General features: G+C 39.6%; 1 protein-coding gene across 1 annotated transcript in view; it reads right to left on the bottom strand.

Annotated features, from left to right (window-relative positions):
• Positions 1–18,233, bottom strand: part of zfpm1 (zinc finger protein, FOG family member 1) — a 169,581-nt gene that overhangs the window by 73,799 nt on the left and 77,549 nt on the right. The window contains exons 2-3 of the mRNA XM_061677599.1: positions 12,903–13,049; positions 869–1,006 (exon numbers count right to left, since the gene is read on the bottom strand). Of these exons, the coding sequence (XP_061533583.1) occupies positions 869–1,006; positions 12,903–13,049 (285 nt within the window). The remainder of the gene's footprint in view (positions 1–868; positions 1,007–12,902; positions 13,050–18,233) is intronic.

The following is an 18,233-nucleotide window of genomic DNA, read 5'->3' on the forward strand; positions in this document are numbered from 1 at the left end:
TTCCTCATTCATCAACTCCTCAAAGTATTCTTTCCTTCTATCTAGCACACTACTGGCACCAGTCAACATATTTCCATCTCTATCCTTAATCACCCTAACCTGCTGCACATCATTCACATCTCTATCCCTCTGTCTGGCCAACCTGTATAGATCCTTTTCTCCTTCTTTAGTGTCCAACCTGGCATACATGTCATCATATGCCTCTTGTTTGGCCTTTGCCACCTCTACGTTTGCCCTATGTCGAATCCCAATGTATTTATTTCGCCTCTCCTCGGTCCTCTCAGTGTTCCACTTCTTCTTAGCTAACCTTTTTCCTTGTATGATTTCCTGTACTGTGAGGTTCTACCACCAAGTCTCCTTCTCTCCTTTCCTGCCATAAGATACACCAAGTACTCTCCTGCCTGCCTCTCTGATCACCTTGGCTGTCGTGGTCCAGTCTTCTGGAAGCGCCTCCTGTCCACCGAGAGCCTGTGTCACCTCTTCCCGAAAAGCTCCGCAACACTCGTCCTGTCTCAGCTTCCATCACATGGTTCTCTGCTCTGCCTTTGTGTTCCTAATCTTCCTCCCTACCACCAGAGTCATCTTACACACCACCATCCTATGCTGTCTAGCCACACTCTTCCCTACCACCAGCTTACAGTCGGTAACCTGTAATGACATTACAGGTTACCGACATTACACACTCAGGTTAATGACATTACACACTCAGAAGGGTAACATGACATATCAAAAGTGTATCAAACCATAGATACCTTGTTACTCTATTTATTATCCTAATAATTGTTTGGTTTACATTTTTACTTGCCATCCTCACAGTCTTTTAACCCGTCTGAAGACCTACAAAGACTAGCTGTGGGAAACTACTCACCTGGACCTTTCCACTGTAATACGCCATCCTCTTCCTCCCTCTCATCTTCCTCTTTACCACTACTATGTCCCAGACGTTGCGCTTCCCCATCTTCATCACCTTCATCAGGGTCTCCATGAATGTCCTCCTTCCTCGGCTCTAGATACAAAACACAAAGAGACATTAGTGAAAATCCCCTGTGAGCTTCAGACTAAACCATTCATAATAACTGACATTCAAAGCAGCACATTCATTGAACTAATCTGGCGTGTGTTTGAAAGCTATGTATATTTGCCTGTGTGATGTGTGTGAATGTGTCTGGGCAAAATCTATTCCTGTCTGTTGATCAAAGGCTGCTGTGAAATGACTACCTGAGCTGTGTAACACAACACCTTGCCACACAGAGCTGGGCCCTTTCATTACATCTACAACTCTAGAGAATCAGAGATGATGCTTTCACTCTCTGCTTTCACCTCCCTTATTTTGGGACTACAGTATTTCCACTTGTCTCGTCCAAGTATCTCATTTTTTTCTTTCATCGTTGTCCACCACTCCACTCTCTTGTTCTTGTTGAGTGTAGGGGCATGGAGGGCTGTTCCAGGCTTGTTTTTTTTCTCTTTCTATTCCCTCTATCTTCTTCCCCTCATCCTGTCACATTTAGCAAAGACTGTGGCTCCCAGTGTTCTTCTAATCAACAATGATATACCTGCCATTGATCAACCTGATTACAGAGCCCCCTGCTCAGTGATCAAAGAGATCCCTGTGTGTGTGTGTGTGTATGTGTGTGAGTCCTGAAAGTCTTCACGTGTGTGTTAATACAATGCATTTATCCATGCATGTGTATTTGTGAACTTTGACTGTGCAGCTGTTATCAGTCTGTTTATCAAACTGCTGTGTCCCTCCCTATTAGCACAACTCGTGATTTGTCAAGATTAGATCAATAGTAACTTCACAGCACCTCAGACTATCTGAGTAAAGATCACTCTTTTCTTGTTTTTTAAGTCTTACATCATAATCGGGACAAGGGTTATACAGTATGAAATTAAGATGTCGCAATCTTAATGTATTTGTTTATCACACCTTTTTACAATAGTGTTTCTTTTCATAATCTACACCACCTCACATCTTAAAGACCTTTAAAGGAGATATCAAATAGTGCGACCATTGGTACTTATTCCATAATTTTGGACTTAAAAGTTATGTCTGCAGAAAATAAATCCCCCAAAATAGACTCAGTAGCAATTGTACGCTTGTTTTCTGATGACATATTTTATTTCCAACCAGATTTTGTTTGACCCACATTTAGGTCAAAACATGCCTGATTGAACCATCAACCTGCTGACTTCAGTGACAGAACGACCAACACATTTCCTTATACTAGTACATGTTCTTGAGTGCTTCACAAAAAATAATATTGGTCTATCCCTACTTTGATATTTTTATGCATTAAGAAGCAATTTTATGAGGTGAAAATAGCATGAGAACAAATCTTTAAATGCTCTTGAATGCTCAAAATGTCAGAACTGTTGAAAAACTCCACTTATTTCCTCATTCTGCAGAAGCAAGCCGTGCTGCATAACTGTCGCCTATATTGAAAATCCGGATGTTTTTTTAAGACAATAATGAGTCAAAATAGTGTGGTTAGATGCATTTTTATTTGTTTATTTATTTTTTTACAATCGATCACTGCAATGCTTCATTGCAGAAGGAAGCCACATGAGCCACGATTCATTCAGATTCATTTCTGATACAGCTCATTGTTGTATTTATTCCATCCCTCCTGGTTCTAAGACTTTCGAAAAAGAGTTCCGGAAGATGACGTATCACAGGCGTTTGCTTTTGTGAAGTTAAAGGCTTTTTGTACGGTTGCTGACATCATGTGACCGTGGGCTACGAAGGGCACGGCTGGTGCCCTGCCCTTTGTTTGTACAATTCTGATCAATGACAGCGTAATAAATATTAAATAAATAATAAGTAACTACATGAATACATTATTACATTTATTGCTAATTAATATTAAATTAGCAACTGTCAATCAATGACAGCGTAATAAATATTAAATTAGCAACAACATAATTTTGAGGTGGGCGACTGGTTAGCACATCTGCCTCACAGTTCTGGGGACCAGGGTTCAAATCCCGGCCCCACCTGTGTGTAGTTTGCATGTTCTCCCCGTGCCTGGGTGGGTTTTCTCCGGGCACTCCAGTTTCCTCCCAGATCCCAAAAACATGTGTGGTAGCTTGATTGGAGACTCTAAATTGCCCGTAGGTGCGATTGTGAGTGCGAATGGTTGTTTGTTTTGTGTGTCCTGCGATTGGCTGGTGGCCAGTTCTGGGTTATCTATCGCCCGAAGATAGCTGGGATAGGCTCCAGCATGCCCGTGACCCTAGTGTGGGTAAGCGGTAAAGGAAATGGATGGATGGATGGATAATTTTGAGGTGCTGTTGTGAGTGTGCAATGGTATATCAGCAAAACAAAAAAAGGTATAATACCAATTTGCGGTGTTTGGAAACAAAAGCAAGATGTCGTTTTTTTTCTTCTTCTGAAAAGTTATCATTTTGGAGGTGTGAGGATTCGGCTCGACAGTGACGATATATAAAATATGAGTAAATACTTCCACCTTATTGTCCACACCGGTTATGCACCGAATTTGGTCTCCAGTTCTGTCGCTAATGTCACACCAGGCGTGACATGGCGGAATATCGATTTTTGCTATTTAAGGGGTGTTCCCAGGGCAATTAGTTATTTACCAATTGCTCCAAAACAGATAGATATTAATGACTGCCAGTTCCATTTTCGTGAGCAATAAATACATAAAGAGAACTTGTTAGGCACATATAGGTCATCTGGATGCTATACAATAGGTCCTTTAATGGACATTATTCTACTATTCAACTTCATACAAACCATTACTTCTTTGTGCCAAAGTACAGAACTAATACTGTGGCCATAATGCACTTAAACCAGGATGTGAGGCTAGACTTCTTTGTTGAAACAATGAATACAATGTGCTGTCAAACAATTGGTACTATCAATAGACTAAAACCAATACATGAGGAGGAGTGTCTACTTATAATTAAGATTTACCCACTTTAACTCCTAAGCCCTAGCATGTTTTTCTTAGCCTCCAAGGTTTTAGCTTATACTGCACAAAGTCCATGTTTACCCTTACATTCCCACTTTGATAAAGAGCGATAGCGTCCAATCAATAATCACCATAAAAGGCCCTATGACCATGAAACACACCCTTCAACGGCAACATTAATAATGTAACCATTGAAAGATTGGATCTGCATTGTCAAATACAGCAACATTCTCAAACACATGCACACACACATCAAATCATCTGACATCTACCTTTCAAATTATTCTACATGCAATCACTCTTAGGTAGCAATATACTGTACAAACAACAAAGAACAACCCGTACACTTGCACACACAAGAACACACACAAATGTCCCAACAACCCACCCACCCCCACCCACCTAAATAGTGCCATTATTTTCAGCTATAAATCACATTGAATGGCACATTGATTTTATCCTGCAGGGGATGGAGCGTGGGAGGGGAGCTGGAGACACAGTTATTGCGTTTAATATTATCAATATTATCTCCCATATCATCTCAGACAGGGAGGCAGGTATCAGGAGGAGTCGACAGAGACTTCTCTGCCAAAACTCTCCCTGCCCCCACATAGCAAGACAGTCTCCATCAATCTGATAAGCTGAACTTCCCCTGTCAAACTGGCAGGGCAAAGTCATCCAAGAATCTCACCTCCTAACTCATTTCTATATTTCTTTTTTGGGGGAGGGAGGAGGCTTTAATTCTGCCCTTTTGCGTTTTCTTACCCTTGCATGTGCTGTAGTGGCTGTACAGAGGGCAAGTCAAGGTAGATGTGACCTTGCATAGGTGTAGTGAAATATTTGGAGCAGCTGCACCAACGTCTACCGTGGTACTATTCCACCTCAAACTCACAATCCAATAAACAATTAATGTCGTGAAGGGCAGACAAAAGGTCACAAAACAAAGCGCAAGTGGAAAAGCATCTTTAAGGCTGTACACAACGATTTACTGTAAAGTACATTGCAGCCACGATTCACACTAAAATGATCAGTTACATACTGTGTTTGTTTAAATAACAAACAAACAAACAAACAAAGTATGTTTAAAAAACATTCAAAAGAATTGTACTGTTGTCAAAATAATAGAGTACCGGTAATTTTTTATTGAGCTATAATGTTTAAGCGCTTTAACAAACTGCCAAAGGCAATAAAAAAATGTGGAGGTCTCTTTAGAACAGGTTCCAATATGTTCCCCAAAAATATTTTAGCAGTTTAAAGCTTTATACATGATATTATTTAAATAAATGTGGCTTACGCTTTTTAAATAATATAATCTATGACACCTCTGGCCTTTTTTATTAACTTAAATACAATGACAGACGGTGAATGAGTTGTTCGCCCATTCTTCCCTCAGGCCTTGATGTGCAGTTTGCATGTTCTCCCTGTAATTTTGTATGTGGTCCAGCTTCCTTGCACAGACCAAAATCAGGTTCACTAAAGTACAGACTCAAAATTGCCTGTTGGTGTGAATGTGAGTGGGAATGGTTGTCTCAATGTGTCAGCCATGAGATTTATTGGTGAGCTACCAGGGTGTCCTGCCTCTCATCCTATGTCAACTGGGATAGAATCCAACTTCCGGATGACCCTACAAATAATTAAATAGTGTAGAAAACAGATTAATTGATGGATGAATCCAAAAGGCAGAAAACTCTTTCTTAAATAAATCAGAGACTTGTACTCAATGCATACAATGCATTAATTTCACTGTCAATCATGATAAAACAGAAAAGGAGTCATATTTTTGCATTACACAAACTTTCTAAAACGTCACATGATCAAAAATGGATGGGCTCCAAAGAGGACATGACAGTCAGGTCAAAACAGGGTCGCACAACGACTAATCAGTAAGCTTTCGGCCAGGCTTCCTGTGATGGAGAAGTATGATTATTGAAACTTTTTTGTTAAAAAAAAAAAAAAAAAAAAAAAAAGGAACACGTCTTCGTGGCTCCTTGCTAGTGTTGAGAAATTCTGAGAAGAGAGGAAAATGAACAGAGAAAAATAAACTCACAACAGAGAGTGAAGGAAAACATGCTGGGAGTAGTGTGTGCATGTGAGTGTGTGTGCGTGTGTGTATGTGCAATAATAGTAAAATATCCAACAAAATGAGGAGGGGGTGTTATAGATGGAACTGAATGCATGTTTGTGTTACTGGTAGAATGTTTTTTTTCTTGCTAGTTATCATGGGTGCTTATCGCCTGCGCACGTGCCTGTGCATGTGTGTGTGTGCGTGTTTGCGTGTGTGTGGTGTGTGTGCGATTGACTCTCATCCAGATGGTGGATAAGAGGCCTTGCCTTATTAGCCACCACTGGCCAGATAAAGACCAGGTATTGATCCCTGGTTGAAAGAGCAGCTTCGTCAAGCATGGCTGATTAATAGAGAACTGATAATGGCAGCGCTGGGAAACCGAGGAACCCAAGAGAAAACAGGAGTATATAAAGTGTGATGGGACGGTGCATGTTGGGGGCGGAAGAGAACAAAACAGAAACAAAGGAGATTCAGTAATGACAAAGTTGGAACATTTTTTTTCCTTTTATACAACTCACCGCTCTTTTTCTCCCACGTGCGCATGGATGCACACAAAACACACACACGCACGCACATAGACACGCACACACACAGTTTGCTAATCTCTAATCTTGTCTCGATTAGCACCTGACAGAATTTCCATGGCTTTATCAAACCAACCGAACCAACAGACGCTTATCACTTCCAGCCCCAAAATTTCACAAGTGCAGGAATTTTTGAGATTATAAAAACACAGCTAGAGAAATCTTGAATAAGTCAAAAGAATATGACTGAACACTCTGCTATCAGACGGTACAAGCAGGAGGCATGGGATAAGAGGTGCATTGAGGGAACAGATTTACCGGTCTCTGGATTGAGCTGAAGGATTTTTAAAAATATAGATATATTTTTTAAAACATGCTGAAGGGTCATTTTATTGCGTACAAATGAAAAAAAAAATAATAATAATCACACGAGATGATCACATGGCAGCAACTCAATAGTCAAGACAATCTGGTGAAGCTCGTTATGCTTCAGAAAGGAGAAGAAAGGTGATTTAGAATAGTATAGTATTAAGATAAGAATACTATCACGTTACACATCCTGATTATAGTGACCAAAATGACCATGGTCATCATATTATGATGATATTGTGAAAAATATATACTTTACATATCAGCAAAACAAAGCAAAAATGACCAGATACACACGGAAATTTACTTTAAATGTAGACAGTGACAAACAGAATCTAAACTTGGCATTGTTGTACAATTTTGGGTGGTGACAACAGATGACTCGAAAGACTCATATGATATGTGGCCGCCTCTTCACGGTGACTTTTTTCCCTACATTCTTTGCCTACAGGGTAATTAATTAGAACCCCCCCCCCCCACACACACTTCACTGCTCTGCCTTTTCTCCAGTTTTTAATGCATCATACACCGGTCTGTGGGGGAGGGCTGGGGTCGGGCTGGGGAGGACACTTAGCCTGGGTGTCCCGGCACTCCGGCCTGCTCTCTGGCCCGCCATGCTTCTCTCCCGCAGATTTCTAATGGGAGGAGGGCGGGGGGGAGGTAGGGGTGGGGGGTCATTATTGCCCTGTGACCGTCTCGCCTCACCCCCACGAGTTTCTCCAATTTAATGCACTACACCCCACCACACACAATCACGATACAGGGGTAATGGTTACCAGTCGGACCTGGTAACAAAAATAATAGGGTGGGTGGGGGTTTCCCCCCCCCCTCCCTTTCGGCCCCGCCGGTTCCGGTTCCATGTTTCAGTTCCGGGCGGTCCTCGGTTCTTTTGGGGGGCTGGGTTGGGGAAGTTTGCGTGGTATGGATGGGGGGTGTCCGGGTTGTGGGCGTCCATTGTCTTGACGGACATTTTCCCACATCCTGTCCTACCCTTTTCTGTCCTCTCTTATCTGGTTCTCTTGGTTAGTTATTCCATGCCCTCACCGGGTGTCCCTCCTCCAACCCCTCCCCCAATCTAGAAATAACTGTTGTAATGTTACTTGTGTTAATGTCAAACTAATTTTTGTCACGGGCCACATCGTAGTTATGACTTCCTTCAGAGGGACTGTGTTCACAACTGTGAACCCATATAAATGAAAGATTACCTCATGTACTGTAATTACATACAGTATACACAACACATTGATGAATAACCAGTTTTGAAATCAGAAGCCTATAAAAACATGTTTTTCGAGTATTACATTTCTTTTTAAAGTGGGACTTGGTAACAAAAAATGCTTGCACGTATCTCAATGGTATTACACCAGAACACAATGAGCAATTTTGATTTGCTTTCGCAGGCCACATAAAATGATGTGATGGGCCGGATCTGGCCCCCGGGCCACCACTTTGACACCTGTGATCTAGAATGTCTCACTATTGTTTTGTTGTGGTTCCCACCCCTAGTCCCCTTGTCCAATCTGTCCCCGTCTGTCCCCTAAAACCCTTTTCTGTCCGGCTGCATTTTCAATAACCATCAGATTAATTTTTTTTTTTTTAATTAAGCAGAGGGAGTATTTCAAACTCCCCTGTTGCACAGCAAAACTGTTCCAGCACAAAGGCATACATATCCACCATTCTGCAAGGGCATGCAGCTGAACAGGACAGGTTTAAAAATAAATAAACAAATAAATGGGAAAAAAACAAAAAAATATTAATTTGCTGGTTACAAACTATCACAGTCATTTGGGCTGCCTTCCACCATGTTTCGTCACACCAAAGCATACATACAGTATGAATCTGACCAGATGGGAGAAGCCCAAAAAAAAAAAAAGCATCTGCTGCATTGCTCTCAGATATGCTGAATATGGTAGTTGCAATAGTTAAAATCGAAATGGCATAATTTCACAAGGAATTTGTCTCGTCTAGACTAATTTGCTTTTCCTCCCGAACCGTTGGCATCTTTTACATTGCACAGTGCAAGTGCATCAATATCGGGCGTCATGTCCTGAGTAGCAGCCAGTTTCAGACATGATGTAATTTAAGTGTCTGTATGTCAGCCTTGAGTGCAGTTGTTTTATTGATGTTCATTATTGAGAAAACGTGTTCACTGTTCAAACTGCAGGTACGGTAGTACATGGTCTGAGTCTGAAGTTTGTTGTCCAATTTAGGAATAGCAGTTTCATTGTTCATTGTAGTTCATGACTGTGGTGCCAAGGTTTTGACCCAAGGGCCATATGTTTCACACATCTGTAAATTCAATAGGATTTGAGGGCAATGTCCTGAAAGAAAAACTACCATTGAGCTACAGTTCTGTGGACAAAAAAGACCTGTTTATGGCAAAGGTCAGAGGAGAAGGTAGTGACTGGTTTAACGTAAAATAAATGTCAATCATTCAAACTAATGTATGCAGTTTATCAACTGTGGAATACAAATGGAAGTTTGAAGAAGCAGAAGACTGCAGAAGACAACCACACAAGGGTGGTCAGGTGAATATAGCTATAACAAAAAATCTTTGGGTGTACTCTAGTGTAAGGAAAAATGCATTCGCTGATTAAATTAATTCTCGAATTCCAATCAAAAAATTAATCCCGAATCAGAATTTTCGGATTTGAATGGAAACAAATGAAATCACGTATTGTATTCTGACAGGAGCTGCAATGAAGCACCGTCATCTGACCACGTTCTTTGTTTACTTCCGCCGCCATTTTTGCTTACTGCATATGTGCAGTTGTATAGTAGCCACTGTAACATATCATACGTATTATGGTGCCATCTCCCCTGAGGTGAGAATCTCCGTGGATTGAAGCGTTTTATGAGGAAGAGCTGCGCGAATGTTCATGGCAGACTGTGACCGTGGCAGATGAATTGGATAAATGAATAAAGTTATCCAAGATTCATTAAACACATCGTGGCAGATGATTGACGAGAGCTACCACTTACTAGCAGCTAAGCTAACTAACTGGTTTCTTAGAAGCCAGCAGATGCTCCCAGACAGCCAGCATGGATTTACTTAATTTTTCTGAGCTGAGGTGGGTTCAAAACAGACCATGGCAAAGCGCCAAGGGATCATGGTTAAAATAGGCCATTTTAAACTAAAAAGAAGTGTTTTGGCAACAGCTTTTTCCAGAGGGAAAATGCGCCTATTGTCTTTTACATTGCCGTGACTTCATCTGTGACCCCGAAAAATTGTGACCAGGCCTTAAACAGGGGGCTATAAATAGTTTTCAAATCATCAAAGTAGATTTTTCATTTGATGGACAATGACATGTTTTTATTTCGGAACAGTACAAAGTGTAAGGATTCGTTTTCTGATTCGTTATTCGTTCGTCAATGTCAATGTGAATAGGGAATGGGGCTTTAGATGGCGACTCCGACCTCTACTGTACACACACACATGCAACCTTCAATTGTTAATAGTTCTATATAGTAGCTGTCTGATAATAATCTGCAGTTGTATAGTAGCCACTGTAACGTATCATACGTATTACGGTGCCATGAGTAATACGTGAGAAAACGTATCCCCTTTATAATAATTATTATTATGAGGATTTTGACTTTTTAATTTAAGAATATTCTCTGGCTTCCACCATGTACTGTGAAAACTGTACAAAACAACCAATGAAAACATGTCTTACAATGCCATGTTTCAAGTAGTATATATCATATATTCTTCCAAAACAATCTGTGTAGTGGAAATAAACTGGCACACAACACAGTGAACAGGAAAGCTGACCATTACTTTGTTTAATTGAGCTAAGTGTGGACAACCTTCGATTATAGACATTATTCTTTCGGCAGATGAGTGACAATTTCAGTTGTATTATGACTTTTGCATGCAGCTCAAATGAGGTGGCTAAATTAGCCATAAAACTATTAATTATGCACATTTCGGTTTATGAGTATACAGTTCCCTCCAAAAGTTTTGGAACGGCAAGGTCAATTCCTTTGTTTTTGTTGTATACTGAAGACATTTGGGTTCCAGGTCAAAAGATGAATATGAGACAAAAGTTCAGAATTACACCTTTTATTTCATGGTATTTATCTCTAGATGTGTTAAACAACTCAGAACAGAGCACTTTTTATTTGAAGCCACCCACCTTTCAAGTGAGCAAATGTATCGGAACAGACATTATTAAATTAACAGAAAGTGAATAACATTTAATATTTGGTGGCATAACCCTTACTTGCAATAACTGCATCAAGCCTGGGACACATTGACTTCATCAGACTGTTGCATTCTTCATTTTAAATGCTTTTCCAGCCTTTACTGCAGCTTCTGTCAGTTCTTATTTGTTTCTGGGGGTTTCTCCCTTCAGTCTCCTCTTCAGGAGGTAAAATACATTCTCTATTGGGTTAGGTTCTGGTAATTGACTTGGCCAGTCTAAGACCTTCTACTTTTTCCCCCTGATGAAGTCCTTTGTTGTGTTGGCAGTGTGTTTTGGGTCATTGTCTTGTTGCATGATGAAGCTTCCGCCGATTAGTTTGGATGCATTTTTCTGGAAATTGCCAGACAAAATGGTTTTGTAGGCTTCAGATTTCATTCTGCTGTTACCATCCTGAGTTACATCATCAATAAAGACTAGTGAGCCCATTCCAGAAGCAGCCATGCAAGACCAAGCCATGACATTACCTCCACCACGCTTCACAGATAAGCTTGTGTGTTTTGGATCAGCCGCGATGGTAGGTACTAGGGCTCTTCACAAATGGGTAGTGATTTGAATTGGCATTCGAGTCCGCCGGAAAAAAAAAATGCCGAATCAGAATTTGCAGATTTGAATAACAGCGAATCAAAGAATAACATACTACTTACTTTATTCTGACAGTGACGAGCTGCCATGTGGCCACGCTGCATTCACTTAAAAAAATACAGAATATTTCACATTTACTTTGCTTATGGCCGACACCATTTTGACTTACTGCGCAGCGAATCACGGATCATGGATGCATGTAGCCCTCCAGCGAGACAATGATCTCTGTAGAAGGAGGTGTCTGATGGCTGTGTCCGAGGAGTTGCACGGATGTTCATAGCAGACGGCGACCGCGGCAGAATGAATGGGAGAAAGTTGTGCAAGATTGATTCAATACATCGTTGCAGGTAATTGATGAGCGTTAGCCAGCTAGCTGGCTAGAAATGAGGCAGATGGTCTCAGACAGTACGGGTTTACACATTTTACGGCATCGAGACGGACGCAAACAAACCTGGACTTCTACCTTTGGCCACGGTACAGCGAGGGATCGTGGTTAAAGTAAGCATTTTAAACAAAAAGAAAAAAACTTTGCTGGAGGGAGACACGGCGGCTAAAACACGGCAGCCAAAACGTGTCGGCGTATTCTTCTTTCTGGTTCAATAGATATTTTTCAAATGATAAATGTTTCAGTTGGACAATGACATGTCTGTATTTCGGAATTGTACAAGGAGTAATGATTTGATTTTGATTTGGGAGTCATTCGTTACCATCAACACGAATGGGGTTTTAGAGAGAGATTCTTAGCCCTATGTACACAAAAAATGAGTGCAATGTATCCCCCTGGTTCCCTTGGTGGGATAACCTTTTTTTTTTAGTTATTTGTGGACAGGATAATGAAAAAGAGGTTTTCTACTAAATCCAAGATTTTGGATGGAACAGAATCTTTAACAAGAATAGCGTTTATGAAGCATACTTTATAATAAAGCTCATTGAGTTTACTCTTTGGTTCCACATTTTCGAAGGACACAAAAATGTTAGTTGCCTCTAACTTTATTGCTTGTGGTTCATGACTTAGAGTTGTTAATTGAATATTTGGGAGTTTTAATTGTTTGGAGTAAAAGATCAGTAGGCTTTCAGATCAGATAAAAATGTGATGCAATTTATTACATTTATCATTAACAATAATCAGGACAAGATGTGTTTTAGCTTTAACAGTGCTGGAAGTACATATGCATGTCAATGAATTTCCATCAACTTTACTGGGTTGTGATGAGCCTCTCACCTTTATTGTACGGCGGTGTGTAGGGCGGTGGACTACTGCTGTCACCTTCTGCGGAATCATCTTGGTCTGAGGCCTCTGCCTCCTCTCCAGAGAGGCTCAGGTTGTCAAGAGTGTTATCCTCATTGCCGTCAAGTTCTCCAAAGGGACCTGCAAGACAAAAATGGAGGATGACGTAACATATCGTACACAGAAAACGTATTATTGCAAATCACTGGTTGGTGACCAGGCCTTAAACAGGGGGCTATTTTTTTTTCGTTTAATGTAGTTTAAATGATGCCACTACATGGCCCTCTCAGATAACAAGATAGTGGACTGTAGTGTTGACAGTACAGTGTAAAATCCAAGAGGCATCTTAAATTGAAATAACTTGTTGGGCTTCTTTTCCAAATCTTGTATTGACAATTGAATACAATCCATTGTATTTAGTACCAGGGATTTGAAGGACTTAAAAAAAATGTCTTCTACTATTACCAGGGCGTTCACAGACATTTCGGGGGGCAGGGGCTCAAGTGAGAAAGATTGTTCCTGAATAAATAATAGGACATCTCTGACTTACCTATTTATTTCAGTATTCTTACTCTCACATAATTGTTGAATACTCAAAGGATTTTACAAAATAATATGGCCATACAAAGAATTTTTTTTCTATAGTAATCACTGGGTTTATCACATAAGGAAGCGAGAACAAAAGAAGCTGTGACACCATGTGTGTTTATACCAGTGATTCTCAACCAGTGTGCCGGGGCACATTAGTGTGCCGTGAGCGCTCTTCAGGTGTGCTGTGGGAAATTATGAAATTTTACGTAATTGCTCAAAAAATTATTTATAATAATAATGTATGTATGAAATAATGTATCTTTGTTCGTCTATATATGCCAGTGAGGAATAGTGACAGACAGAACAAACAAATGCTATTCTATTAGATGGCAGGAAGTACATACAGTAATTAATGTATACACTTTTTGTGACATTTTTGTTTGTTGGTGTGCCCTGAGATTTTTCAATTGTAAAATATGTGCAGTGGCTCTATCAAGGTTGGAAATCACTGGTTTATATGCTAGTAGTCTCTAGTGAAAATTTAGACTAACTGACAAGAGGTACATGGTAAGAATTTTCAATTATAGCATCAAAATGTGTTAAATTTTGCACAAGACAAATTATTTCATTATTGCTGTGATTGAAATAAGTGGTACTTTAAATAAAACTTAATCTTCACACAAAAATGAAAGACTGTTCTCTCCATAAAAAAGCAAACCACCCCTATCCGAAATAGCAATTAGGCCAATGTATAATTGTCATATTCCATATTCCTTTTGCTCATTTTGTACTTTTTCCTGGAAAAAAAAAGCAGAAACACTGAAAATCACTGCAAACAATTTATTGAGAAAATTGGAAAAATGCAACTTAAAAAAAAATACAATAAAAGGTCTTGAACTCCTGTTACTAACTTTCTCTGTGCTTTGTGTCTTTCTTTTTGTTTGGAACTTGTTAGGTATTTTCTAGTCTTCCCTTTTTGCTTTCCTTTTTCATCACTTCTATGGGCGCTATATCCCTGTCGATATCAATGTGGTGTTTAGACATGACATAAATAATGAGATACACCGAACTGTACACACCTGTAGTGACCCAGTATATAATCCTGTATGCCCAGGAATCAGATGAAGAGCCTTAGTTTAACCAAGCACGTTAGCAAGACACGTTAACTATGTTTGATCTTGTCATTTGTGAACTCGACTTCCTTCATCACCACTCACATCCAAGAGTAAAAACACAAAAAACAAAAGCAAAACTGTGCTGAGGGGTCTGCGGTCTGCTTGTGGCTGTCTCTGTGCTACAGCCGCACAGCGGGAGAAGGAAAAGGGGAGGTGAGGAGGAGGGGCGGGGAAGTGTCTTACAGAGCGCATTGAGCGTCATCGCTCAACCAGCATTGGAGTTTTCTTTACACACATACACACACACACACACACGCACACACACACGCACACACACACGCGCACACACACACACGCGCACACACACACACGCGGCACGGTGACCGACTGGTTAGAGCGTCAGCCTCACAGTTCTGAGGACCCAGGTTCAATCCCCGGTCCCGCCTGTGTGGATTTTGCATGTTCTCCCCGTGCCTGCGTGGGCACTCCGGTTTCCTCCCACATCCCAAAAACATGCATTAATTGGAGACTCCAAATTGCCCGTAGGTGTGAATGTGAGTGTGAATGGTTGTTTGTTTGTATGTGCCCTGCGATTGGCTGGCAACCAGTTTAGGGTGTACCCCGCCTCCTGCCCGATGACAGCTGGGATAGGCTCCAGCACGCCCGCAAACCTAGTGAGGAGAAGCGGCTCAGAAAATGGATGGATATATATTATATTTATTTATTTGACAGGGAAGTTGTGTCAAAGCAAGGATGTATATGTAAAAGAGAAAAATTAATTTATAAAGAATACAAATTTTTTTAAAAACACACCAGAAAAAAGGGTACTTTTTCTTCAAGAAGAAAAAGGGCAAGGGGCTCAAGCCCCCTTTGATGTCTACGTGTGCACGTGACGTGCCTGACTATTACCAAAACATAAAATCAAACATTATGGCAAACTGTAAAAGCATAAAACAGAAAACTACATGCAAACTGAACCAATAGTTAAAAACTGTTTCAAGACAGGGACCCACTTAAAGATCTAATCCAGAAGATTAATGGCAGAAGCCAAAGGGGACCTAAAGCCAAATTGCAGTATACCTAAAATTGAAGCTAAAAGAGTGATTAGTGAAGGGCTGATCTATATCAATTACAATTTCACAATCCCTGCTGACCATAGTAATTATACAGTACTTTTGATCTATTTTAGCCTGTTTGAAGATTACATCCATGAAAAGGAGGAAAAAACCGTCTTCATTATTAATGCTCCCTCTTTAAGATTAATGTATCAGCCTTCTTAAAATAGTACATTGGGAGCTCAGAATCTACTCTTGTTTGTTGTATTTCAAGTTGCTATTCTTCGTTTGCTGGTTTGTTGCCAGAAAATAGTAGTCGGGGTTTTCATTTCACGAGAGATGGTGAAACGATTGAGTCTAGGTAACAATTTCTTTTAATAGGATTTGAGCGCTTGAGTGAGACAGAAATGGCAAATAATATGTGCTTCCGGTCAAGGGAGAACATAAATGATGAAATACTAGAAAGAGGTAATGGAGCAAGATTTTAAATGTAATTCAGAGAGAAAGCCATGATTCTAGTTTGCCCCACCCCTCTGCCTCAACCCAGAGAGTTTGTAAATTAATTTTAATTTGGTTGTGTCAAACAGAGAGGGATTGTTTCAGAGCTAAAGCCGTGACTTCGGGCATATATATTTACAATGCTGAAACAAAGGACTATAATCTATACAAAGCACACAACAATGCCTGTGAATAAAGAAGCTTGTAGAAAAAGGGAGAGGCAATTTTTCTAATTCTGTTAATTTCACTTGCAAAGCAATTAAAAGCAGGCAGAGATAATGCTTGGAAACAATCGCTGCCTGACACAGTGTTTCTGTCTTTGTAAATGAAACATCTTTAGGCTAATTTCAACTTCCACGCCTGCATGGTTCACTGTAATTTCAGATAAAATTAACATAGCTAGATTTGAACCTTCATAAGAGAAAAAGATAGTCAAGAGAAGAAAAAAAAAAATCGATCCCATACACAATATTTTTAGAATTAGGCCCATACCGTCCAACCGTTGCTTTATCTACTGTAGTTTTCAGTATCTATGAGGACATTTTCATACAATTAATTTTGCTTTAATCATAATTGTACAAAGGGACTTCTCTGTATAAAATTCCAATTATATTTTGTGTTTCAAATGTAAGTTTGTATCATGATTTCTTTCCTCATTACAGGCCTGGTTTAATGAATCAATCACTGCATCACTGCTTTCGGACATTGAATGGTACAGAAAAAGTTTCAGCTTTCTTCTTTTATCCAAGGAGAAATATCTTCTCCTTGTGTCTTAGAGAGTTGGTAGAAAGGATAGTGGGGGGCTGTAAGTTTAAGTGGTGCATTTTCCACTTAATTTGCCAGTTGAAATGATAAAGCTATATTAATTGTTATTCCATGATATATCCATCACGGAAATTGGACTGAACTATAGGAGATGGAGAAAGAAAAAGAAAAAAAGACACAGGGCACATATGTATTATCCATTGGGTTGAACTTATCAAAGAGCACTGAACTTTCTGAGTTGTGAAGTAATGAAGCACAATTCATGACTCATAAAAAGAGCCTTCAGCTGTCTCACTCCCAAACTTAATGATCACAGGAAAATAAACTTTAAGCACAATTTTGACACTGAAACCCAAAAATACCTCACTTACACAAAAGTTTGGATTGATTAAATAATACTAAGTATTTTCAATTACTTAAGGTAACGGTTTTTTCCATTTATAAAAGATTTTTTTTTCTGTAAACCTAAGTGGAAAAAAAAGGGGAAAAAAACTTTTCCACATGATAGTGAAAGCTATTTCCAGTTAAAATAATGAACGAAGTAAATCCATTTTCAATAATCCCTGACAGGCTGAAAGGAGATCTAACAAAAGAGGCTGCTTGAGATAAAGATGCTAAAGATGAATTTAATCCACAACACTCGAGTAAATACTAGTGTCTCTGTAAATCAAGATTTCATAATATAAATATATACATGTGAATTGTAACGGTTTCATTTCATTAGGTGATGATCAATACTTTGTTACGGACAGTAACAATATGTGAAGTTCTAATCTATAATATTTAAACCTATAAATACATGAAAGTAATGTGACGAAGGTGATGTGTAAAAAAATTATAATAAACTCATTTTACACTTGAGACTAGGTGAGTCCCAGGATGCACACATCTGGAAACAATGAGTCAAAGCCCTGGAACAATTGGTCCCTGCAATTTATCATCACAGAATACAGATACAGTAATCATCCGTCATCAATAATCATCAATATCACAGTTCTTGCTTCGCGGTCCTTCTATATTACAGACTTTTAAGACAGTAATAGTTATACTGTTTGTACAATATTTTTGTGTTGTCCATTGCACTTGCTCTCTCCCAATATATTATGTTTAGGTCTGCCACAATTTCCCCTTTTCAAGATGCCAAATCTTGACACAACAGTCAAGTCTAAAAGAAATTACATATTTTAATTTAACAACTTTTAACAAATGAACTGTTTTAAAGGGTTTTGTTTGTTCAAAACCTTTGTTTCATAATGGCGTTTCACATACATATGCAATTTTAACGAGGGAAACTTCCCACTGAGAAGTACAAACAAAAATGACTCTGGCCGTTCCATTTTAAGCTCCCTTTATTCCAAAAT

Source organism: Phycodurus eques, chromosome 5, assembly GCF_024500275.1.
Source record: "Phycodurus eques isolate BA_2022a chromosome 5, UOR_Pequ_1.1, whole genome shotgun sequence".
Lineage (NCBI taxonomy): Eukaryota > Metazoa > Chordata > Actinopteri > Syngnathiformes > Syngnathidae > Phycodurus > Phycodurus eques.